Here is a 27,037-nt window from a genome sequence, read left to right on the forward strand (position 1 = left end):
ATCCCTAGAAAGTCCCATGACTTGTAAGTGGTCAAAACCAAAGGTAGAAGTACCTTCTATCTTGGTGCTTTCCAGAGGAGAAGAGAAGAGCAAGAAAACCATATTCCACTCTCCAAACCTGACCAACCTCATCCTTCCAGCTCTGACCCTGGTCCTGCCAGAGAGGAACTTACTTGAGGAAGAAGTGGTGGCTGGGCCTCTTCCTTCTCCCCCTGGAACGCAGTGATGGACCCTGAACAGATTAGCTCAACCTGCTCTATTTGACTTAGAAGATGAAGCTGCGGCGGAAGATGGCGGTGGTTCAGTGTGAGATGTACTGAGCTCCTGCCAAGATTCATGTTCTGGCAGTGCAGGAGACAGTCCTCTAACAGAAATTGATCCTAAGTAAGCTTTAGCACTACAGAGATTTCAGGCAGAGATAAGCATCACTTCTAAGACCATGTTCTACAAGAAAATGCTTGCCCAAAGCATCCTGAAGTGTGAACACCTGGCAGGCAAGTGTGCATGTAAGAAAAACACAGAAACCATTTGCTGTGTATGTTTTTGGATGTAACAGCATATACACATTTAAAAATATTCTTTATTAAAACGTCATTATTTTTAAAATGTACACATATAATAAGGTTCACATTTGAAATGTAAAAAAATAAAGAGGAGGAAGATAAATTCACTAGTTTCATTTCTTTAAGGAACTATCCTTATAATGAGACAATGAGTTAAAACAGAAGCATATTCTCGTTAAGTGCAAAAAAAACACACAATGTAAAACACTGAACCTGATCTGCATCCTAAGGTGCTAAAGTCAAATCTATGATGCACTAACAGTGTGCTTTCTCACATTAACTTCCATTGACAGCTAACTTAACTGAGCTATGAGGGGCTAGAGAATCTCTCATTATATGATCATAAAATCCTGAAAAATTTACAGCAAGGCAAATTTCCCAAAAAATGAATATTGTGTTCTCTCCTGATACGCAATTCTATATTCAGAGATGACAGATACAGTCATTGATACCCTATCTGCTAATGATGGGCACAAGTTCCAAACTATTTATTTTTCAAAGACAGGACTCTATTTCACAACCATCTGCAGTAAGTCAGAGCCATAAGTGTCCTGAAGACACTGAGATCTGCAGATAGGTGGTGATGCTAGGTAGCCAGAGCCAAAGAGACTTATGTGTAGCGGAGGTTAACTAGGCTTGTGGATTCGCTGATGAGACTTTTGTAAACATGTATCTGGAATTACAATTCAAAATGATGGCAGGCTCAAAACTCACAGGGACCCATGCTCAAAAGAGTTCAGGAGTCCCAATAACAATGAGGAGATGTAAAAATAATTAAGAAGTATCAATCTTGTGTATATGTGTCTATATAATATACACATACATATATATAAAAACACAGTAACAGCCTCGGGCTGGTTGCTAAGACACCCAGGTCCAAGACGCAGAAGACGATACAGCTACATCGCATACGCTTTACAAAGGGACTTCTTTTTCTTCATATCTTGGCTTAGAGGCAGATCAAAGACATTAGTGGGAGGAGAGAAGAACGATTTCAGTTCTGCTTCCCACAACCACTTGCTCGTTTCTGCTCCATCAGCACACACCAACAGGATCGTACTTAAACCAAGATAGTGTCACCTTGCAGCCATATGTGCATACAGACAGACAGCCCATCACACTGGGGAGCTGCCCCCACCCAGAGTCACTTCCCATCTGTGCAGAATTAGGAGGAAGGACAGACTCCACCTTGTAGCCATTGCCTGGTACTTCTATGAGAATGCACAGAATCTGTGCAAAATGGAACAAATTCTCTTCATTCCAAAAACTCAACGGAGTGCTGACTTCTGACCTAGACTTCATCCCAGATTACTTCATTCTGAAAGGAAAATGCAGACGAACAGGAAAAAAAAAACCATTAATTTAAAAAACTGAAATTGCATCGCACGTTTACATTTTTATATGGGCTCACTGAGTTTGAACAGAAAGTCTAAGGTACTATAGCAATGCTTGTTAGTTCTGAACAGAGGAGGTCTATTCCAATCAATGCACATGCACAAGCACAGACACATACACAAACACTGCACACCCTTCAAAGGGTAAATAACATTTATTTCTTGCTTACTTTTTTGCTATAACTCATGATAAATAATACTTAATGTGGCCGTTTGGAGACTAAATACTTTTTAACATTTAACCCTGTTCTGTAGCTTAACCATAGCAATACTTCAAAAGCTTTAATGTTTAAAACAGTATGCTAAAGAAGTTCTATAAGGGAACTAGCATGAGGTGCCTGACTAAGATGGAGGTGTGGCAGAAGGCTTGACAGAACTAACAAGGAAAGAGCCCTGTTATTAAGCAGAGGCTCTCATAGTAGAGTTTTACCAAATTTTTATCGACTATTCTGACTGCATGCCTCCACAGAACACAGAACAAAACAACATAGACTGTGTGGATGAAGACACAGGTAAACAATTCATCACAGTACAAGCCACCATAGCTGCCCAACGAAAACATCTATACCTAGTCTGTCCATTTGTTTATCAACTCAGCTCTGGCTTCTTTGCTGTCTCTACTTACCATATAAGAAGGGAGATTCCAGATCAAGCCCCAGATTCTCACATCCAGGAACCTTCTGATCATGGAAATTCTGTAGCAAAATTCCCAGTATTAACTCCTCATTCATCATATACATCATAAAACTGTCCTCTTCCTTTGGAATCATAAATCGCAGGTGATAGGTTATGGTGGCATTTTCACCACTGAAAGCCAAACCAAACAGACACATTTGAAAACTCAAAAATACAAAAAAAGAATTAAGAAAACAAAATTGCACTGAAACTCAGGAAATCAATTTTAACAATAAAATAACATTTGTTTCATTCCAAATCTCCCAGTAAACAATTATAAAAGTTTACTGCCTTCCTCCACAGGTCACATGTAACTTCTACCTCCTTAGACCTTAGGAGTTCACTAAGGCCATCGAAGAGTAAGGTCCAACCCAGCTGTCTCTGAAGAAGGCAGTGTGACCCTGGTATTCATCCTGTTCCCATCCTCCACTATAGTCCCAACTCCCTGCTATCAATGCTGTCCCCAAATGTATATGGAAGAGACAACTAGTTCGGGGTTTACTCTATGGAAATGGTGATGGAAAGGCTTACCTATTATTGGGTGAGCCAAGAGCTTCCACAGTCACAGAGATGCCATAAAAGAAATGCAAATCAAAATGACACTGAGATTCCACCTTACCTCAGTTAGAATGGCTATTATCAAGAAATCGAGTAACAGGAGTACAAACTTGTTCAGTCCCTCTGGAAAGCAGTAGGGAGGTTCCGCAAAAGACTAAACATAGAGCTCTCCTATGACCTGGCAATCCCATTCCTGGACATTTACCCAAATGACCACAAACAAGGCCATACTAAAGCTACCAGCACAACCATGTTCATTACAGCATTAATTACCATAGCTAAGATATGGAACCAATCTAAATGCCCCTCAGTAGATGACCAGATCAAGAAGATATGGTATACATACACAATAGAGTTCTATTGCCCCATTTATAAAGAAATGGACAGATTTAGAAATTATATTAAGCAAATTAATCCAACTAAAAGAAATGTAGGTTGCTTTGTTTCCCTTATTTGTAATAACTAAAATATATCTATGATATTCTTAACAGGGGTCTCAATAACCCAATTGCTATGAATATAGGACACTAATGAAGTGTATCAACATGAACTCCAAGAAATGGAAACAAGAGGTCCTTATTATGTTCTATTTGTAATTAGGTTTTCTTTTAGTTTCATTTCTCATCATTTTCTGTACCTTGTACCTCGTATATAAGTTTATTTGATCTGTGAAAAGGAATCACAGAAGCAGCAGGACAAAGGATGAAGAAATGAAACATAAACTCGCACTTGACACTATACTGGAAATGAACTCTACACTGGGAAGGGGGAACTGAGGAAGGGAAAGTGGGAGAAAATGAGGGATGGGGTAACAGTGTTTAAAAACAAATGTACTCATCTTACTTATGTAACTATAACACCCTGCTCATCAACTTTTCAATAAAGTTTTTTTTAAGTCCCAGAGATGGTCCTCTGCACATTGGCAAATCAGAGCTCCTACGGCTATCTCCAAAATGAGAAACCATTTCCACTCCAGAGACCAACCCTCCCCAAGGTAAATGGGCAAGATTTTTGGCTATCCCTCTTGGGATTGGAGGAAATTGAACCCTTTCATCCTCTTAGAATAAGTTCCTCCCCTCCCCCCAACCCTACACCTCATTTTCAGGGTACAAGTAACCACAGCCCTTCCCTTAGTAATGAGTAGTTTAAACTACTCTATAAATGCTACCTCATCCTCATTTTGGTTTTTCATGGTTATTCTATTGTTTTGTCCAGTTGGCCTAGATTAAGAACCACTAATAAAATAATTAACAAGCAGACATCTGAGAGTATTCCCCAGAGGGGAAGTTTTACAGCAACTCCAGTGCCAACATTCATCAAGCCCTGCTCAACACAGACAATGAGCTCCATCTTGTGGCCAGAGGTCACATCAGCCAACAATATTAAACTTAATCTGCTGACAATTCCATTTGAAAAACCCCACGAAAGCCAAGACTCTTGGGAAAAAAATGAGTAAGAAAGTTTGGACTCACAGTTTCAAGGATTTTATCAAAGTCATTCTGAAAAAATATTCTTTCCAACTCCAATCCAGTGACCACAGTATTCAGGTGTCACTGTTGTCCTCTGGCTTCTGCTCTTTAATTACAATTAATGATGGTCAACATGAAGACAGGCAATCAGCCAGTATAGTCATTAGGAAGCATTCAGGCTGACTCATGGGAGAAGCCCACGGCCAGGTTAGAAGCAGAATGAGAAGCTCATTCCAGCAAGTCCACCCAATCCTCCATGTCACATTAATAGGTGGAAATTTTACTAAAGGCTGAGGGCAGTAGAAAGCCTTGTGGATTTCTCTTTTATAGTGCATCACTGGAGTGGGTCTACAAGCAAAGGGCATTTTTCTGTTGGCTATCTCTGGACCAAGGTCAGAATCTCAATATAAGCATAAATATACACACCAGGGATGAGACTCATTTTTCTTTTTTGGCTTGAACTCTGGGCCTGAGCATTGTCCTTGAGCTCTTCCACTCAAGGCTAGCACTCTATCTCTTGAGCCACCATGCCACTTCTGGTTTTCTGGCAGTTTAATTGGAGACAAGAGTCCCATGGACTTTCATGCCCAGGCTGGCTTTGAACTGTGATCCTCAGATCTCAGCCTCTTGAGTAGCTAGGATTACTGGTGTGAGCCACTGGCACCCAGCCTGAGGCTATCTCTTGCTCACCTGCAAAAGCAGCCTTTGGAAAGTAATGGCTTTTGACTCTCAATTCAACCATTTAGAAACTTTCTGCACTCTCAAATGAAAATGCTTTCTAGGAAGATCTTCTTTATTTAAAATATTAAAGTCCTTAAGTATTTGTTTAAAATAGCCTAAAGGTAGGTTCTGTCATGTTAACTTACAGCCTGATTTCTAGCCCAGTTTCATTCTGTCTTCTGATAGGCTTTCTCAATGTCAATCCCACTGCTGTTCTATAATTACAGTTCCTATAGATTCACAACCTAGGCCTGGATACACATAGGCTCTAAGAGTCTTTCCTCTCTCAGCTCTGTCACAATCTTGAAATATAAGTTGTGCTTGGAGAAACACATAGGATCTACAGTTATTTTTATAGCAATGATTTATGATTTAAAAATGCCAAGGATGGCCCCATTATTAAGAATGTGCATTGCAGGCCTTATGAATTCAATACTCTAAAATTTCTCAAATTTTCCTACAATGTATGTGTAGTTAAGTCTGAACATTTAGAACTTGCGTCTATTAAACATAGATTATTTTTTTCCTGCAGAGAGTACCTACTGCTTTCTTTTTTATTCTGTAAGTAGTTGTACAAAGAACTTATGGATCATTCCACAAAGTTTATGAATGCAGTGTCCCTGAATCATCGTTACCCTTTCAACAATCTCCCCATCACTCCCAACGTACCCTTCCCTTCCCTCCATTTTCTTAATTTTGTACGACATGCATTGAATTTTATGACTGCATTTCTCCCCAGTCTCTCTTTATTAGTCTTCCTCTTCCCTTTCCTTTGGTCTCATTCTACCCCTTTAGAGTACCCACTTGCTGGTGTTTATTTTGATAGACTGTGAGTTAGCCTCTCTAAATAGTCACCCCTTTGAGTTCTTCCCTGAATCTACTATAATTTGGGTAAAACACATATGTGCACTTGGATTCTACCCTGAACTAACTATTTGTATATTTCAAAATTAATTCTAGGTTCCACATATGAGAGAAAATATGCATCCTCTGTCTCCCTGGGTTTAACTTACTTCACTGAATCTGAGTTTTTCCAGATCTTTCCATTTCTTTACCAATGATGCAATATCATTCCTTCTAATTGATGAGTAAAATTCTACTATGTATATACATCACATTTTCTTGACTCGTTTGTCCGGTGAAGGATATCTGGGCTGACTCCATACCTTTGCTGTGGTGAAAAGTGCTGCAATGATCATTTCTTATTGGTAAAAGAAAGTTGAGCAAGGTGATCCCAAAGGACAGTTCAACATTGGTGCGTCCAAATTCTATAATTGTTTCGTTCCTTCTCTGAGTCATAGGGGAGTCCTCATGTATAAATGGTGTGGGGTAGACAGACTGGTGGGTATGGGTGGGTGTTCTTTCCAGAGAAGAGTAAAATGTAATGTTCCACACTCTTACCTGAAGTTCGCTATTCCAACCGAGGAGAAATATCGACTCAGAGATGGTGATTTACTGTACACGTCTGTGAGCTAAATAGGAAGAAAATAACCATATTATTTACCAGCATCTTACATATCACCTGGAAAAGCAAAAACTACTTTTGGACAAGAAAGATCTCTCTAGCTAGGAGTTTACCTTTCTAAGGCTCTGGACTAAGAAGAGGATGGTGTGGAGCTTACTACAAACCAAACCTCAAATTACTACTGATTATAAAGCACCTATTGACAAGGTCTAAGTGATTGGCTGGGAATTCTGAGTTTGTCTTCTGAGTTATGCAGACACCTCATGGCCTTGGTTCTGAGCATGGTTAGTGGTCAGCACCTGGAACCCACACAGGGCCAATATGTGAAGAAGGGGGAAAAAAGCTTAAAGTGGCTATGAGGATGGGACATAAGGACAGGCCACTCAGCATGAAGATCATCACTAGCCAGGGGGTCTTTCTTTCTTCTCTTAGAGTTTCACTGGAAATAGAAGCAGCCATGTTGGGCCACAGTTGCCGCTCTGCCCTTGAAAAAGGGACAAAGATATGCTGCAAAGGGCTGCAAAGATAGGAGACTTTGTTTTAATGCATGGAATATTACAATACTCATACAAATAGAAGAACATGTTAGCAGCATGCCTTTACATTTTACTATACAGATGCTCTGTAATTTATGGTATAGTGATTTCCCAGAAAGCCTACTATAAGCTGAAAATACGAAAAACTGAAAATGCATTTAATACACCTAACTTATCCAACATTATAGCTTAGTCTAGCTTACATCAAGCATGCTCAGAACATTTATAGTTTCCTAAAGTAGGTCAGAATCACCTTACAGAGCATATTACCATAAAGTATTGAATATGTTATGTCATGTATTGACTACTTTCCCAAAGAGAAAACAGGATGGCTATATAAGTATGCTTTCATACTATCATAAAGACAGGAAAACCACAAGCCAAGAGTCAGAGGCAGCCGTCATTAAGTTTTGACTTTATTTTAGAAAAAGAAACAAAACTAAGTGACTCCAACACATAATTTGATTTTTTTTTCCCTCTCTGCCTATCATCTAGGAGTAACTGCTATCCTTTCTTAAGCATCCACTTATAAATTACTACTTCTTTGTATAGACATGACACTATATTATTTTCCTTTCTGATTTTATTGAAATAAAAGGGACTTTATACTAAGACCTTTTGTTATTGTTGTTGAGATGAGGTCTGATTATGTTGCTCAGGCACATCTCAACTCAAGCGATTCTCCTGCCTCAGTCCCTTGAATAGCCTGGACCAAAAGCACGTGCCACTTTGCCCAACAGAAGATTTTCTTCCCCTTCTTTGCTCAGATTCATTTATAAGATACATCTCAATGGAGGAGGGGGCAGTCAAACTCCTGCACAGATTCCATTAAACCATTACTGCAGCTCATTCCACCTCTACTCATGGATGGCTTCCAAGTTTTTCCTAATATAAACTTTGCTGAAGCAATCATCTTTGAATACCTGTCTGCACCTTTCATTGTCAGTGTAAGAGTCTCCTGGGAGTAACATCCAAAAAGGGGTTGCTGGCTCCAAGGCAAGAATATCAGCAGCTCAACCAAGCCACGCCATGCCCTTCCTTGTCCCTTGCTCCCAGTAACGTAGACATGTTCTTAGCCAGGGCCAGTTGCACCATGAAAGTGTATGCCATCATTTTATCCAATAGCAAGCACTGAAACACATCAACAGTAGGAGTGTTCTACTTTGTCTCTTACTTGGTCTCTTTCCCAGATCCACAAGGAATCTGTCATGCACTCTCACCTCATTTAGCAATTTGCCAGGTGACAGACTCAGTCTCTTAAAGGTAAAGAAGAAGGGCCAATAGTCAGAAACTCCAGAACTAGGAAAGTGCAGAATGAAAGGTGAAGAGGATAAAAGATGTGATTAAAAAAAAAAAGATGGGCCGGGAGCGTGGCCTAGTGGTAGAGTGCTTGCCTAGCATGCACGAAGACCCGGGTTCGATTCCTCGGTACCACATACATAGAAAAAAAGCCAGAAGTGGTGCTGAGGCTCAAGTGGTGGAGCTCTAACCTTGAGAAAGTTCAAGGACAGTTCTCAGGCCCTGAGTTCAAGCCCAAGACTGGCAAAAAAATAAATAAAATAAAATAAATAAAAGATGAGAATGAAAGATACTCTAAGGAGAGTAAGCAAACTTTGCTTACTTTCTTCATGTTTGCACTGCTGAGCAGAAGTGAGGAAAGTTGCCTAGAGACTTGTTCTGGAAGATAGTTAAAGGAAAGATGGAAATAAGGAGGAGAAAGAGAAAGTTAAGCTTGGACTAGCCATCACAGGATACAGGAGAGGAGAAGGAGAGAGAAGTGAAGGAAGATGAGGAAGACAAAGGAGGAGAAAGAGGAAGAGGAGGAGAGGAGGAAGAAGAGGGAGGAGGGAGACGAGGGGGAGAAGGAAGAGGAGAGAAGAGGAAGAAGAAAAGGAAGGGGGGGTTATCAATTAAACCTTAAGTAAGCCTTTGGCAAAATGGTCAGACTTTCCCTAACCAGCCACCCTCATGCTCTGGCTGCAGCACCACCATCTTGTATCAAATCTCATTCTCCTGCACTTCCCACCCCATATATGATGTTCTTATCCATCTACCTAACCTCCCACCTGGAGCCTGGAATATTCTCTCCCTCACCCACCCAACAAACCATTGAGTGCCTCTGCATGGCACTTGAATCCTCCGCATTCCTCTCCACCCTGCCTTACCTCACGCCTCCCTCATGTTTCACCTGGACAGTCGTAAGGCAGTCTCTTCCTCAAGACTTCCCCATCATCACACAGAAAGGCTAAAAGCAATTAACCAGCAAAAAGCTGGAAACAGGCATGTGGCTCAAGTGGTATAGCATCAGTCTTGCGCAAAAAACCCAAGTGAGAAAGTGGGGCCTTGAGATCAATCCCTTGTATTGGCATCGTCATCATCATCATCAACATCACGATAACAATACACACTACATACAACTACATGGTTGAATCCGTGAGGGTAAAGACTGCTCTGGCGCTTGATGTGATGCCTAGCACATTATAGATTCTCAACGAACACTACAGGTGGGATCAGCATGAGAAAGCATAACACTGACTTGTAGGAGGCAGAGGGTTGGAGGCCAGGGCTCTTTCCTCAGACTTTATTTCTACTAAAATCTAGGAAAAGAAAGGAAGCGGTTCTGCAGGTATATGCAATCATTCTCGTAGAATTCATAGCATATGGCTAGGAATGCTGCAAACGGCATGGAAGGCACAGTTACCCTTTCTTGGAGCAGGTGAGGCAACGTCTCTTCAGGAACACACTCCTCTGGAATCTTTAGCATCATGAAGAATGTTTTGTTTGATGACAATTCGAGTATTTCATCTTCATCTTCATCTATATAAGTTACTAAAGAGTAAGAGTGAGAAAAAAAGTAAAAGTAAACACTTGCACAAGATTAATACATGTATTTACCTGGCTGGCTTCTATTCGGAAGCCTAATGAACAGCATTCATCATTAACCCAATAAGCAAGTATACACAGAAATGTGTTTTTCACAATATAAGATGTAACAAAAATAAATGCCTCCATTATGATAAAAAAAATGCTAGTTTTATGCAAAGGGGTTTCAGATGCTGTGGTATACAAAATGAAAAAAAAATCCAGAAGGAACGATGAGAAAGAATAAAAACTTCCTTGTTAAAATGAGCCTGTACCTTAGCTATGTACACAAGTGTCAGGACAAATGCTAAAAGACAGCAGAGACCACGGACGCTGCCAGTCACAGGAAATGATTGCAAACGATGTCACGGACAGGCCTTCCGGCTCTGCATAATCGAAGACCATGATAAAAAAATTTAAAAAGTGGTTTCTTCAACTAGAAAAGAAACATGGGAGTGCTTGCCATGAAGTCTCCCTAGGAGACAGGGTCTGGGCATGAGGTGTTCCAGTGGAGTAGAATGTTGACTCATTCTGTGTGCAGAAAGGAAGCCAAACTGAACTGACAGCCCCAGGGCCTGCGAGAATGACGTTCCTGGGACATGGCTTCCATGTTCCATGTGCTCAGATGACTACTAGCTAACTGATTTTTAAGCAGTGAGTGTTGAAAGAAATCACGTTATAACAGAAGCTGGCACTGGTACACTCATTGCTCTCCCCTGGCTTCACGCCAGCCTCATGGGCTAAGGGGCCACCTCGTCACACTGAGAAAGGCGTGGGTGAGAGCCACAGGCTACCCACAGCCTTTCCCCTCAAGTTCCATGATTTAAACCTAGCAAAACCAGCCTCTTTCTGTTGATTATGAAAAACCATCATGGAATAAATTTAGTGTTTGTAATGGCAAAATGAAGAAGCAGGGGGAAGAGGGGGAGGAGGGGGAGGGGGGGAGTGAGACAAGGTGGGGGGGGAAGGCAGAAGGAAGAGGAAGAGAAGAAAAAGAAGGACAACATACAAATTTCTGTTGTTTCTACGCTACTAGATTTATAGTCTTTTGTCCTAATAGCCTGAGAAGATTAAGATGAGATACACAGGAATGATAGTTTCATATAGCTAATGTTTAAGATGATCACAGTTATTCCTAGCAGAGATTTAATAAAGAGTATGTATCATGAAAACTGAGGAAAATTATAGTTTTTTTATTTTTTTATTAAAGAATTTATTAACGGTGATTTTTACATCACATTTTAAATGACAAGTTTAACAAACAAGTGTTCAAGGAGGGAATCTCTACAATCACTGGGACTTAGTATTTAGAACTTAATCAAAATTAGTCTAAGGGTTTGTATGTCATACAAACATATTAATTTATGAAATAAAACATTATGTCTATAGAGTCATAGGTTTTTATGACTATATAGTTATGTTTATATTTCCATTACCATGTCCATAGCATTGGGTATGCAGTTATTGAGTCCTTGGGAAAATTATAGTTTTATAAAATTATTGAGGAGTTCCCTCTTAGAGGGTATACACCTTAGTGAATAAGCTTGCCAAGGGAAAAAATGAAGAATATGAAAAGTGAAAAAACGGAGATCATGGCTCATGCACCTATCAGGTAGTGACCAAAAAGCAAGAATGACAACAAAAAAGATCTGTACTCCGGGAGTGAAGTACAATACAGCAAAAAGAGAGAAGGTTTGAATTCATGATCAATAATTGCTAGAGTGCTAATGAGCTTGATAAGAACAAAGTGGAAGCCAGGCATCTGTGCCTTGTGCTTGTAATCCTAGATACTCAGGATTAGAGATCTGAGGATTGTGACTCAAAGCCAGCCTCGGCAGGAAAGTTTGAGAAATTCTCATCTCCAGTTGACCATCAAAACTCAGAAATGGAGCTGTGAGTTAAGTGGCAGAGTGCCAGCCTTTGGCAGACCCTGAATCCGAGCCCTAGGACCAGCACAGCACAAACCAGCACCAACAAAAAGAACAATGCAGGGCTAACGGAGCAAGAGATTTAGGAGTAAGCAGGAGGCATGATCCAAACACTGATCTCACTTTCTAGAAGTCTGCTAATGAACGGAGTGAGAGAAAACCAACCAAAGGAAGTAGCAAGAGTCCTGTGGAAGGCTTCTTTGAAGGAGAGATGACAGCAAAGTCTTAAGACCTGAGAATAACCTACAGATGTCTAAAGAGGGGTGGAGACAGCTGAAGGCCTCGGCACCTGAAGCTGGAAGAGACAACAGGGAAGGACTTCAACCTTAGAGATGGGGAAACACACTTCAGATAAGTAAAAGAAAATCCCCCTTGTAAACATGGGAAGGTCGTAAAAGAAAAACCCCCTTGTGAACATGTGATGGTCATTCAATGTGGTACGTCTACATTAGGTCATCATTACATCTGTGCCCTGAAGGACCTGATAGGCTAAAGCCTGTTCAAGCAAGACTGCTAGGTTTTCCCATGAGTCATCCTGCACCAGAAAACATTGCCTCATGAAAACTGTCTGTGTATCAAAACTTATGCTCTGAGAGGATGTAGCTCTTCTTCTCACTGAAAGGGAAAACAAATCCATTCAACAAACATTACCTAGACAGGACTCAAATCCAGGGCTTTGTGCATGCTAGGCAAGCATGCTATCACTAGGCTATGCTCCTGTCCCCAACGTCCCTACTTACACATCAACACTATGGCATCCTTTTTCATGACAACACCATAAATTTATCAAATAAGAGAGTCAGGCAGGAATCTGCCATGTCAGAACTTCCTATAATTTGATATATTTTTAAGTATCTGCTTATTTGTTACAACACTTTCTTTAGAAAGATATTACACCTACAATGTCTTTACATCCAGGCTGAGCTAAGATGATAAAGCAAGCAGAGCCCTGAAGGAAGCTTCACTAGGTCTCCAAATTATCCAAAAAAGAACACACACACACACACACACACACACACACACACACACACACACACACACTTCAAGTGTCAAGCTAGTCATCTGTTGCCACAACTCCCCCTGAGTTTGTAGTAATTTGTCAAAATGATCTCAATATAACCTCAAAACCACAGAAGTAAGCCATGTTATGTGAACACTGTTGTGGTTTCAAAATGAAAAGTTATGTACACAGGCTCATGTTGTAGAATGCTTGGTCCCTAGCAAATGACACTTATTTGGGGAGGTTCTGGAAACTTTAGGACATGGGACTAAACAGAGGAAGAAGGCCACAGGATACAGGATCTTTGGGGTATCTTGTGCTTGGCCTCTTCCTGATTCTTTCCTCTGCTTCCATCTCTCATGGGGTGAACAGCTTCTTGCTGCCGCAAGCTCTGATCATCATCGTGATGTGACCAAGCACACGAGGCCAAGAGAATATGAACTGGTTCCTCAGAAGTTGGCAATCAAAACAATCATTCTTCCTTTAAGTTGTGTGTGGCAGAGATTATGCCACAGCAATACAAATGTAATTTTAAATGACTATTCAAAAATCTGATGTCAAATTATTTTTAAAATGTAAGAAAGAAATGAAAAGACAACACAACAAAAGACTGAATGCTAGATGAGTCATAGGTAATTGCACATGCACTCCTTTTAAGTCCAAATCTGCTCAGTTGACAATGTTCATTCTACCAGAACAACTTAAGGCTGAAATGCCAAGTAAAAACATTTTCCTGATTGGACTGGGAGCATAGCCTAGTGGTAGAGTGCTTCTCTTGTATTCACGAAGCCCTGGGTTCCATTCCTCAGGACCACATCCACAGAAAAAGCCAGAAATGGTGCTGTGGCTCAAGTGGTAGAGTAGTAGCCTTGAGAAAGCCCAAGGACAGTGCCCAAGTGCTGACTGAGTTTACACTCCAAGATTGGCAAAAAGAAAAAAATGAAAAAAGAAAAAGTATTTTCCTGATTAAAAGAAAACAACCACTCTGTTACATAAATTTACAATCAAAGTAAAAGAGAAATTGCACTGTATTAAAAATTTGTTCCCTGCTTGGTTCTGGTGGTGGCTCACACCTGTAATCCTAGCTACACTGGAGGCTGAGATCTGAGGATCACAGTTTAAAGCTAGCCTGCGCAGGAAAGTCTGTGAGACTCTTATTTCCAATTAACCACCAGAACACCAAAGAAGTGGTGCTGTGGCTCAAAGTGGCAGAGCGCTAGCCTTGAGCAAAAAGAACCCAGAGGCAGCAACTAGGCCGAGTTCAGTCCCCATGACCAACAAAAAAAACTGTTCCCTGAATACTACTCCATGACTTTTCATGTATCAGGAAAAACAGCCAAAGAGAATATAGTTCACATCTGTAAAATGCTCTTTGTGAGCTGATGGAATGGGATGAATTTTTAAAAATGGAAGACACATCCTGGTTCTCGAGCTTTAGATGCTGAATACAAAACTATCTCGATCTGTTTTGTGAGATATATCAGCCAGCATTGCGGATTTTCCCCACTAATTGTGCTAGGACAAGAATACATGGCGAGTCAACCTGTTTCAACAACCCCATGCAGGAGGTGATGTAAAGAAGGAGTACCCCTGACCATAATAATACACTGTCTTCAACATGATAGAAGGTAAAGCATGTTTTATTAGCTCTGCCCAACAGATTCTCCAACCTACTCAAGCAATGACTTAGAAACTAAGTAAGCATAGGGCCTGCCTACAAAATAGATGGATGTCATGGACATGTTTATGGTCCTTTAGAAAGAAGTACAAAAATCCCGGGCACTACTGGTGGCAAATGCTAAAATTCTAGCTACTCGGAAGGCTGAGATCTGAGGATTGTGTTCAAAACCAGCCCAGGCAGAAAAGTCCCCATGAGATTATCTCCAATTAGCCACACACACACACACACACACACACACACACACACACACACACACACAAATATATATATATATAGCCAGGTGCAGGTGGCTCATGCTTGGAATTCTAGCTATTCAGGAGGCTGAAATCTGGGGATTAGAGTTCAAGTCCAGCCTGGGCAGGAAAGTCCATGAGACTCTCATCTTGAATTAACCACACACAAAAAAAAGCCAAAGGAGAGCTGTATCAAGCCCCAGGACTGTCCCCAAAATCAATCCATCAATAATCAAACTTTGGATTTTTTTAATTTAAGAAAAACATAATTTTTTAAGAATAATTCAAGAGAAACAAGAGATTTTTTTGTTGGTCGTGGGACTTGAACTTTGGGCCTGGGATTGGTCCTAAGCTCTTCAGCTCAAGGCTACTGCCCTAATCCCTTGGGCCACAGTGCCACCTCCAACTCTTTCTTTTCCTCTTTTTCTTTTTTTATCATCTGTTAATGCTGTATCTGACTTTGGTACCTGGTGTATTGTATATACATTTATTTATTTATTTGAATCAGGGAAGGGAAAGAGAAAAACAAGATGATGAGACAAAGCACAAAAGATGAACCAGTGTAACCGTGATATTCACAAGACAATATGTTGGAAACGAACTTTACAACTTGGGAGGGGAGGGAAGTAGGAGAAAAACATGGGAAGGGGTAACACTGTTCAAGAAGTAATGTACTCATCACCTTTTCAATAAAAATAAAACAAAGAAACAAAAGAAAAGGAATAGAGGGAAAGAACAATGACAAAATTACTGGCAGTCTTATTGGTAACTGAAGATGTGTTGTATTTAAATTCAAAATAAATGGCAAAATGAGAAAATATGTAAAATATATCCCTAGCAAGATATAATTTTGTTTCATACACATATAATATACAATACAAATACAATTATTTCTAAAAATAAGCTAAAATAATAGCAGTTTACAGACAGAATTTTTAAAACTCAATGAATTGCTCATTACTGCATCGAATACCTTACATGAGTATCATAATCTTTTTTCCCCAGTTACACTAGGGTTTGAACCTATGGCTTTATACTTGGTAGGAAGGTGCTCTACTGCTTGGGCCAGGCCTCTAGCCTGTTTTGTTCTGGTTATTACTGGGAAAGGACCCCATTTTCTGTCCAGGACAGACAGGATCATTGTAGTGTAAATCTGGGACAACTGGTGCCTCGCATCACATGGAGATGAAATCTCACCAACTCTTTTCCCTGAACTGGCCTGGAACCTGGGTCTTCTCAGATCTCTATGTCTTTGGCATAGATGGGAAGACATGCACCACGACAACCACCTGCGATAGGTTCTCATAGACTTTCTCTTCAAGGCTAACCCAGTCTCTACTTTTGAGGCAGCCAGGAATACAGGCATGAGACACTGCCACCTAGTGAAAGTTATTTAGACTGAACAAATTAGAAGAAGAAGAAGAAGAAGAAAATCAAATAAGCAAGTACTAAAATATAGTAATTCAAGCCAAAACAAAATAATATAAATAAGTTCATAAATATATAAATCAATAGAGATAAATATATATACATAGATATACACATACACATATATGTGTTCTACCACAGAACATATTCAAAGCCAGTTTTCAACTCATGGTATGAAGAGAGGCCATTTTCATTGCAGTATAAGGTGCAAGCATGAACCAAGTTCTTTAAATATGGCAACTTAGACAAAATGAAGTTCTCTTACCACCAGTGAGAATTAGGCCCAGGATGATCACTAGAATGAAGCCTACAAAAACGGAGACGACAGCCATCCACAGTTTACACCTTCCAATCAGGTTCCTGTTGCAGGAGCTCCAGGGGCTCTCCTTGCTAGCCTAGAAACCAAAGACAGAGAGTAAGGCAGGTACTTAGTTCCAACAAACATTCTCAAATACTTTACCAGGGGATAGCAACACAGAAATAAAAACAGCCAGGTCTTGACCTCCAGGGGTTATATGCTACTGAATCAATGTTATGAAAAGATACATGGGGGGCAAAATGGAACCTCACAAAGAAATTAGCAGGAAAATGACTCGAGGGCTCTGAGGTAGGAAGAAGGGGGAGAGAGAGAAGTTTTTTGTTTTGTTTTGGTTTGGTTTGCTTTTTTTTGCCAGTCCTGGGCTTGGGCTCTAGGGGCCTGAGCTCTACCACTTGAGCCACAGCACCACTTCTGGCATTTTTTCTATGTATGTGGTACAAGGAATTGAACCTGGGTCTTTGTGCATGCTAGGCAAGCAGTCTACCACTAGGCCAAATCCTGGCCCCAAAAAGTTTTTTGTTTGTTTGTTTTGTTTTTGCCAGTCCTGGGCTTAAGCTCAGGGCCTGCGCATTGTCTCTGGGCTTTCCTGAAGGCTAGAGCTCTACCACTTGATCCTCAGCACCACTTCCGATTCTTTTAATATATGTGGTACCAAGGAATTGAACCGGGTCTTTGTGCATGCTAGGCAAGCACTCTACCCCTAGGCCAAACTCCTGGCCCTATGTCCATCACTTTTTATATTTATCCTTTCTATTAGCTATTTTGAAATAAACTCAACTGTTGTCAATCACAGTTATCCTATGGCGATGGCTACTATTCTTTATTCTTATTCTTATTCTTATTTTGCCAATCTCAGGACTTGACCTCAGGGCCTAAGCACTGTCTTTGGGTTCTCAAGGATAGAGCTCTAAAACCTGAGCCACAGCACCATTTTTGGATTTTTTTTTCTATGTATGTGGTACCAAGGAATCGAACCGGGGTCTCTGTGCATGCTAGGCAAGCACTCTACCATTAGGCCAAACTCCCAGCCCTCCTCTCTTATTTCTATGAAACCAAAAGATTTTACCTCCCATGTATGAGACCTTGCAATATTTGTATTTTGTGTGTGCATAAAAAATAAATTTAGAGACATGCCAAAGTCAGAAAACAGAGTCCTTAGTGATGGTTTATAATGGAACTGGCCAAAAGACTCGTGTGAGAACTGGAATGCGGAACAAGGAATGAAAAATAAGATTCGTGAGTGGAAGGCTGGGACATACTCCAGAAGGTTTGTGTGTATAATTCAATTTTCCTTCACTGTGACAAAATATGCAAGAAAATCAGCCTAAAGGAAGAAAGGTTTAGAGCTCTGATTCCATGGCCAGCGGACTCCAGTCTCGTGGATCTGTGGTAAGAAAGAGCCTCACGGCGGCTAGAGTGTGCTAAAGAAGCGGATGCTTTCCTCGTGGTGGCCAAGGAAGCAATGGCAGAAGGAAGACGGAGCCAGGACTACAGACCCTTTCAGGGTAAACCCTAGCAACCTACTCCCTACAACCAGGATCTACCTATCACTAAAGCTTCAACACCTCGCAATAATGCCAGGAAATTATGAATCCATCAATGAACCAACACAACAACAAGGTTGCAGTCATCATACTCCAATCACTGCACCAAAGCTCCCGTCTGAACGTTGAAGATGGAGCCCTCAACACAAACCTTTGGGAGACACTGAGATCCAAGCCATAGAGGTATGACTGTGGCCAGAGAAAGTTGGACTTCATTTCTGATGACCCACTGAAGGTTTCAGAACACAAGAGCTGTGTTCAGAAGCAGAAGCAGAAGAGGAGGAGGAGGAGGAGGAGAAGGAGGAGGAGGAGGAGGAGGAGGAGGAGGAGGAGGAGGAGGAGGAGGAGGAGGAGGAAGAGGAAGAAGAAATGATGGGTTCCTTAAATTGAACTCACTAAGAAAAAGCTAGAAGGTACTGTGGCCAAAGTTCTATGTAAAACAAGGACTGGAAAGGAATTCAAGGGACAGTAGGAAATAGTGAGGCAATATCTGGTCAAAAAGAAAATAATGATAGTGGCTAGTTCACTGAGTACCATGTCAATTAATCCTCACAGCCCTTTCAGGTCTGCACCAGCCCACCTCAAACAGACAGTAGAGACAGATTAGTCAGGATCAACCCCTGTGGTGTTATTACCACAAATTTTTAATACATTCCCTTTTGCTCACAGCCTTCTGGCATCACAGGGTAGATGACCCAGGTGGTGAGTTCCAGGTCACGAGTGTGTCTGGATGCTTTGAAAAGGCCAGACTCTCAGTGGCTTCTAAATGGTTCTAGGACTCCCCTACTTCCTACTAAGCCATTAGGTGGTTCCTACAGAGTAACCATAGGAAACAGGAGGGAGGGTTTTTGTATCTGCAACACCTGGATTCTGACTTAAGGCATACCACTTAAAGGTAGGGAGACTTAGGGCAAGATATGAAGACTTGCAAGCCCTACTGTCTTTGTCTTTAAAATACAGAAGCTTCTGAGTGGGATAATATCCCACTAAACCCACCATAAATTGTAAAACAATATATTGTAGATGAAAATACATTAAATGTAGCTACCTAGTGGACATCATAGCTTGACCACACGGTATGATGTACAATATCAGTTGTTCATCTTCACCACTGGACGGGGTGCCTGGCTGAGGTGACCACCATCTCGATACACTACCATGCTCGAAGACGCCCAGCAGAGCCTAGATCAGAATTCTAAGTTCAATGTGCCGTTGCTATGGCACCATTACCACCCTGTTGAAAATGTATCACTGAAAACTATGCAGTAATCTATATAAATACTGAAACAGGTTCCCATGTCTGTTGTAAAAGCTACAGGTAATGCACATAAAACAGCATCTGCTAAGCAAATATGAGGTGCTCACCCCGGGGATGGAGGAGCAATTGCTTTGCCTGCATTCTTGGGAGGGGGCTCCCCTGTCCCACAAAGCAGCAAGCACATCAGGAGGCTCACTATTGAACTGACACTTTGCTTCTCGTCTCCCATCTTTGCTTCGGTGGACACCATCAGGAAAGAAAACTATTAGGCTCTTTTAAACCTCCAAAGTGAAGCAACTACTTTTGCAGAGCCAAGCCCCCTGACTCCCCATACTTTCTGACCCAGGTCAAGCTTCCTCCATTCCCACCCCCACTCCACAGCTCACCCAGTGCTGCCATTCACATTCCTGTCTGCTTACATGTTCAAATACAAACCCAGACTAGCCTTATCTTCCAGTATAAACTGAAACCACTTAAGAGAGGAGTGTTCTTGAACTTGCCTGTTTTATATCCCACAGCCAGGCCACTTACTGGAAACAGGCCCTTGAAAAATATGTTGCTTCAAGGCAAAACACTGAAAAATTCTAGAGGAGAGATGGAATTACTAAGGTTGGACTTTCAGATCCAGCAGGTCACAGTGTGCACAGAGACAGAGGAAAAACCCTCTCAAGTGCTTTTCTAGGTTCTAGGAATAGAGCCACCATTCACCTCCACTCAAGACTGTAGAACTATAAGCCAAGGGCTTATAAAGGCCTACAGGAAGCCAGTGGTGGTGGTGATTATGCCTGTAATCCTACCTACTCAAGAGGCTGAAATCTGAGGATCACAGTTAAGAGCGGACACAAGAACCAAGAATGAATGTCATTGTCACAGGTATCTTCAATTGGGGCCATCTCAGACACCAAAGAATGGGACTCTGATGGTGTGAGAAGTAAGAAGATCACTAAACACTCCGAGATAGCTTGAAGCAACTCAGCTCAGGATTCTATAAACCTTGCCTGAAAGAAACGCCTCTTCCTGCCCAGCCCCCAAACACCCTCCTATATCCTAGCACTCTTTCATGTTCTGTTCCCAGCTCTAACGAAAAGATCACTGCCCTTCTCCCTCCCACAATTAATTTTCACAGATTTAAAGTCATCATAAAACAGTCCATGCGCCATTCCCAAACAAACAACAGAGCATAGCATTGGTTGGCTGTATGCCTATTTGAATCAACTGAGAAGACAAAAGCCTCAGGAGATGCCACGGGCTCTGTGAAGGAAACAAAATCCTGAAGCTATACAGTAGACGTATGCTACCTGTGCTGAGTGCCCCTTCAGGATCACACCACACAGCCTTACCACCTCTGTTACCGCCTTCCTCCTTTGCCCAGATTCTAGGTCCTAAGAGGACAGCGTCAGGTTCTTCCAGAGCTACTACCCAGCTAGCTGCACCTTACCTCCTAGAACTGCATTAGATGGAGCGGGAATTTTCAAGGCTTTCTGCCAAACACTCTCCTCCCAGATGTTCACATCCCCTTTAGGGAAAGGCCTAAATCCATGACATACACCATCTATCCCTATTGCTAGCATCTGAAAAGTTTCCCACTGAGGCTCAATCAGAAGCAGGTTTATGAAGACAAAGACAATATTTCTTAGAACATAGGAAAATCTCTATGTTTTAGTCTTCCTTATGGCAATTAATCCATTTCACTCAAATACCAAAGACGCAAAGAACCAGTTGATCTTTGTCCTGGGCAACCAGTACTGCAGTTAGCCAACAGGGATTTTAACTGGCTTATTCAATAAGTCTTGCTTGCTTCAAGACTAATAGTTTGCTGGTTGGGTTATTCTAAGGATGGTCCACCATCATTTAAAGTGTCTCTGGGAATGTTATGGCTCATAAAGAGCCATATAAAGACCAGTCTCTCGGGTTTAGAAACATGGCTCAGTTGGTAGAGCACTAGTTAATGAGCAAAAGTCTCAGGTATGTGCTTGAGTTCTTGTTTTGGGCCAAGAAAAAAGAAAAGAAAAGGGAAGGAAAAGAGAGAAGGAATGAAGAAGAGAGAGAGAGAGAGAGAGAGAGAGAGACAGAGACAGAGACAGAGACAGAGAGACAGAGACAGAGAGAGAGACAGAAAGAGAGAGAGAGAGAGAGAGAGAGAGAGAGAGAGAGAGAGAGAGAGAGAGAGAGAGAGAGACAGACAGACAGACAGACAGACAGAGACAGAGAGAGAGACAGAGACAGAGAGAAGAGGGGGGAGAGGGAGAGAGGGAGAGAGGGAGAGAGCGTGCCTTCCTCCCTTTCAGGTTTTTGAACTAACAATACTGATGTGTTCGATATGGAAATTGGGTAGGAAATTAGAAAACCTGGTGAGTGTAAGCCATGACTTACAGTTGCTTCTGGATTGCTAGCGCTAACAGAATGGCTTGTAACATATAGCAAGGGCTTATTGAACTTCAGTCTCTGGAGACCACAGAAAACAGCAGCCCCCAGTCTGACAATCTAACACCAATTCTCACACCAAGCCTGCCTTGTGGGAGGAATTAATGACAGACACAGCCCAGTCCCTGAAGGTTAATGACACATAACTCAGTTTTCTGAAGCAATCATCCCCATCTTTGAAGACCCCAATAAAAGCTTGAGATCCCAGGACTTGCAAGCCAGGGTTCCTTCTTTCATCTGCCCACCCTCCAAAGAGAAGGCACACTGCAGTTTTGTATCCATAAACTTGCCCCACACAACCTTCATCTCAGCCTGGCAGAAACAGTGCCTTGGGCTTATCCTAGCAGTATCCTATAAACAGGCTGCTTCTAGTTGACTATCTTGGTAAATGTCTTCCCCAAAACCACAATGCTGAAGTCTATAACCACGTCTGTAGTGACAGCAAGATCCATAGAGTTTAGTTCCCTTTTCTCCTAAGCCCTAAAGACAGATCAAGAAGGAAGAAAACTTCCTTCAAATGACATCATGCACACCCCAAGTCCAGCACTTCCAAGTAGAATGAAGCCTCCAATGGAGGTATCTTTTTTCCAGCAACTTTAGGACTGTCCTTTCGCCCTCATCCAGCCATCTCTCCATCAGCCAGCGGTGCCATTTAACTCTTCATATTTCTCTTAAACTATACAGCTATGAGATACTTCAAATAAATTAGTAATATATAATTTATAATTTGTAATACAGGCAACTATACTGATATATCCATATATAGATAAGTAGATAAGAGGTAGACAAAAATCAATAGAAGGAACTCAGGCCGGAGCCCTCAGAAACCTGAGTTAACCATCAGAGATAGTACTGGGAGAACCTGAGCATCACAGTAGCTTGTCTGAGGTTGTTTCTTTCTCCTCTATCCATCGAATAATTAAATGTATTTTCTTATTACACATGTTTTATGCACAGTATGTAGAAAACATGGTAAAGGAAAACACATGGACTTAAGCTACATCTCAAAACTAGAAGTCACATGTTTACAAAGTTTAAAGATCATCACACTAAATCCTCAAGTTTCCAACTGGAAGTATCTCCAAGTTTCCAGTCTCAAATTTAAAAAATAAAAAAAAGTTTTTCAAGTTACTGATTCTTGGGTTTATGCTGAATGGGCTTATGTTAATTTAGTATCAAGTTGAAATATACTTAATTTATAATCTAGAACCAGAGAATGACTAAAGCATTGGGGGAGGAGAGTTTGTTTTGGTTTTTTGTATTTCTTCTCCCTTTTAAAGTTCCCCTGTTCATGTATTCCTAGAATTTCTTTTAAGTTCTCCTGTATTCCTTCTCTTTGCTCCACTCTACCAGTCTCCATAGCTTTCCTATTTGGTGAGCTATAATCAGAGGGAAATCTAGACTATCTGTACATATCTGACTAATGAGAATGCAATTAGTGCATGAAAGAATAATCTTCATGAGGCAGATGCTGAACAATAATAAAAATCCTGGTACTCAACGTGAATTTGACATGTTTCCTCAGAAGTTTCCCAGGAACACCTGGATCTCACAAGAACCTGAGATGGGTACGTGACACTGCCACCTTAGGAACAGTCCTCCGCATTCAGCCTCAAGTCAAGGAGCCTTTGCATTATGCTGGGTCTAGCTAGTTAACCCTGAGGCAAGAATTCCCAGTTGCACTTGGTATTTACCCAAATGTCCAGAAACAAGGACATACTAAATCCACTTGCACAACAATGTTCATTGCAGCACTAGTTACCATAGCAAAGATATGGAACCAATCCAGATGTCCCTCAGTTGATGAGTGGATCAACAAGATGTGGTATTCATACACAATGGAATTCTATGCTACCATCACAAAGAACAACACTGCCCTAATTGTAAGGAAACGGAAAGACTTGGAAAAAGTCGTATTAAGTGAAGTAAGCCAGACTTAAAGGAACATAGGCTCAATGGTTTCCCTCATTTGTCATAATTAGTATAAACCTTAGACTCTCCTAGCAGAGGTTTTCAATAGGGCAAAACCTAGATACATAAGGCCACATAGGATGAGGCTAAATGAAAGGACCTCCAAAATACAGAAAACAAGAGCCATATAATGTGTGACTGTTGTTCTTATTGGCCATATAATGTGTGACTGTTGTTCTTATTGTACTATGTTATTTCTCATCTCTTTTGTTGTCTCTTGGTTAAGGTATCTTACCTTGTTATCTGATATATTGTTTATATGTTTATTTATTTGAAATAGGATAGGGAAGAAGGAAAACAAGATGAGGGGAGGGATGGGGAGGGAAATGGGGACAAAAACATGAGAAGGGATAGCAATGTTAAGTAATGCACCTTCTATCTGGAGAATATAAGGTAACCCTTCTATTAATTACAATAAAAATATATTTTAAAAAAGAATTCCCAGGTGCCATGACCAGACCACGCCCCGAAGGATCTATCCAGAAAGTCCCTGGCTGTGTTGACTGCTGATCAGCCATGGTTTACAACTTCCTTCTCCCGTGGTCCTGTTTCACTCAAACACGAGGTGCTAACTTACGTTCTAGATACCCAAGAAAGCTGCCTTTCTCCACAGCATTTCAAGGTATTGGCATATGGCGAAAGCAATGCTTTTTCAACTTTTGAATTCATTGCTTATCCCCACGTTATTGTAAGTTGGTAGCCAATGCAGCGAAAGAAATAGAAAGCTCAAGGGTATCCTTGTAAGTGTCTAAACCCCAGGCTAATCTCAGGAGTTGATCAGGAGATGGACGGTTCACCCTTCAAACCCTCTTGTGGTTTTACAAGGATCTGATGGGAGTGAATAATATTCCAACTCTGCCAAGGCTGAATCAGAAACAGGTCAGTCTGAAAACTGCCAGAAACTTCCTTTTCCAGGTACAAAGAAAGCAAAAGCAAACGAGGCTAGTTAGGACAATAACTTAGAAATTTCTTCCCCTCAGCCCAGCTGACAAGTTTACCTCTACCCGAGGGGCAGGCCAGCCCTAACCCACTCCACTCCTATCAGTCTTCCCGCAGGGCCACACGTCGTCAAGTAAGGAGAGTTTGGGGCGGGAGCGTCGGATGGGGGAAAGGCTAGGAGGGGGAGGAGTGAGAGGCCAGTGAATGCAGTAAAGGTAAATAAACACGATAAATGTAAGTCGGGGGAGGAAGGGGGGAGGGAAGAAGAGGAGAGAGAGCATGAGAGTGAGATTGCTATCACTCTCTTCTGGAGAAAGAAAAAGAAAAGCCTCAATGTTACAGAACTTGTAAGAGTCACCTCAACGCTGGAGATGACAATTGCAGTGCCTCCCGGTGGGCTGGGTGGAGGGCGTCGTCCCAGCCCTGCGTTCCGGGGAACACTCCCGCGCCCGGCCAGCGGCTGAGAGCCCGAGCCCCGGCGTGGAAAGGAGGGAGGGCGGAGGGCAGGGGGAGGGGACTCACCTGGCTTAGGCCGGGGTCCTGGGCAGAAGAAGGCAGGACCTGGACGGCTCCATTGAGGGGCGTCTGCTCCCCTGGCTGCTCCGCTAGCACCGACAGTTCTAGCTCATCCGAAGGCGCTGGGGCGATGGCTTCTTCCATGGAGCGGCTCAAGACTGAGAGGCTGGAGTGGGAGTCGGACCCAGACACCTGAGAGGGCAGAGTCCAGGGTGCCTTCCGGGGCTGACCGCTCCCACCCCCGAGGGGCGTGGCGAGGAGGGGGGGTACGGGGAGGGGCGTGGCGAGGGGCGAGGCGTGCCGCGAGGGGCGTGGCGTGGCGAGGGGCGTGGCGAGGGGCGTGGTGTGCCGGGAGGGGCGTGGCGAGAGGGGGTACGGGGCGAGGCAAGTCGAGAGGGGCGTGGCGGAGGCGGGAACAACGTGGGGGCGTGGCGATGGGCGGGGCCGGTGAATGGCAGAGCAGGTAGACAGTGTCGGTGCTGGCTGGGTGGTTTTTCTGGTTTGTTCAGGGCCAGGGCGGTACCTGCCAATGCCTTTCCCCGCTGCTGCCCACGCAAACCAGTTCAATTATGAGCCTGGCTGTTATATGTTTCCTGATCACTGATAATTGCTGACACCCAATATTACCTGAACTACTTAAAGTCTTCCTTATAACCTGCTCTTGTTTCTGGTAACCAGAAATTTCATCATCTCCAGACAGCTGACCTAAAATGCAAAAGAATATCCCAAACCTACCTGAAGATTTTTCCTATCCTGCCAATTTGACTCCAGACTAAAGATTTAGAACGAGTTAGAAACGCTGCCCCTTGAAGAAACAATAAAAATACTCAAAATTAAACATTTGCAAGTGAGGAGCTAAACTCTACCTAGACTGTCTTTGCCATTTCTGCAGTATTTAGTCGTACAGGTGTAGCTTCTTACTTTAAAAGTGTATGGTTAATGCACAAATGGTTCTCTTTATTACAGCTAAAATTAATATTAATGTAATTGTTTTAGGTTACTTAAAGCGTCAAATCCAAGTAAAATTAAAAAGTTAAAATATATTTGTCAAGGCTTGCTGACCACCGTTGAGATAACCATCTAAAACTTCTTGTCATGGTACTTGATCTTCATTCTTCATCTTCTTAGGAGCAAAAATTTCTCAAATAGTTATATAAGCCAAAAAAGTAACATCAGCAAAGCAATATTACCAATGCTCTAAAGTATTTCATTGTCATTAAATAGGTTGACACCTCTTGAAAACAAAGTTTGTATCTGTATATTACAAGACAATAAAAAGTATTATTCTGAACATGACAATCAGGTCAGCTATTCAAACTAAAGAATCAGAAAATAATTGAGAAAGTGACACTGTGGCTCAAGGGGTAGGGTGGTAGCCTTGAGCTGAAGAGCTCAAGGACAACACCCAGGCCCAGTGTTCAAGCTCCATGACCCACAGAAAGAGAGAGGAGAGAGAGAGAGAGGAAAGAGAGAGAGGAGAGAGAAAGAGAGAGAAAGAAAGAGGAATGAAAGAGGATATTGAATATATTCTACTAATAGCTAAGTTTCACTTTA

General features: G+C 41.9%; 1 protein-coding gene across 1 annotated transcript; it reads right to left on the minus strand.

Moving 5' to 3' along the window:
* Nucleotides 1-773: 773 nt before the first annotated feature.
* On the minus strand, nucleotides 774-25,707 carry C1H3orf52 (chromosome 1 C3orf52 homolog). The gene is made up of 6 exons (XM_090332339.1): nucleotides 25,490-25,707; nucleotides 16,778-16,907; nucleotides 10,082-10,209; nucleotides 6,781-6,851; nucleotides 2,583-2,764; nucleotides 774-1,881 (listed from the first exon to the last, which is right to left on the minus strand). Exons 1-6 carry the CDS (start codon nucleotides 25,625-25,627, stop codon nucleotides 1,877-1,879), a joined length of 654 nt encoding a protein of 217 aa, XP_090188465.1. The 5' UTR covers nucleotides 25,628-25,707; the 3' UTR covers nucleotides 774-1,876.
* Between the last annotated feature and the right edge of the window lie 1,330 nt (nucleotides 25,708-27,037).

This window comes from Megascapheus bottae, chromosome 1 (assembly GCF_031878675.1).
Source record: "Megascapheus bottae isolate mThoBot1 chromosome 1, mThoBot2.hap1, whole genome shotgun sequence".
Classification (NCBI taxonomy): domain Eukaryota; kingdom Metazoa; phylum Chordata; class Mammalia; order Rodentia; family Geomyidae; genus Megascapheus; species Megascapheus bottae.

Bases quoted from the DNA above. Each gene is read 5' to 3' on its own strand.
- C1H3orf52 (XM_090332339.1), bottom strand. From the start codon at position 25,627: ATGGAAGAAGCCATCGCCCCAGCGCCTTCGGATGAGCTAGAACTGTCG. The intron at 6,852-10,081 runs GTAACTGTGCCT...CTTCCTATTTAG, and splicing joins CTCACCTGCTCCAAGAAAGG to CTCACAGACGTGTACAGTAA. The intron at 2,765-6,780 runs GTAAGAGTGTGG...TTTGGCTTTCAG, and splicing joins GTTGGAATAGCGAACTTCAG to TGGTGAAAATGCCACCATAA.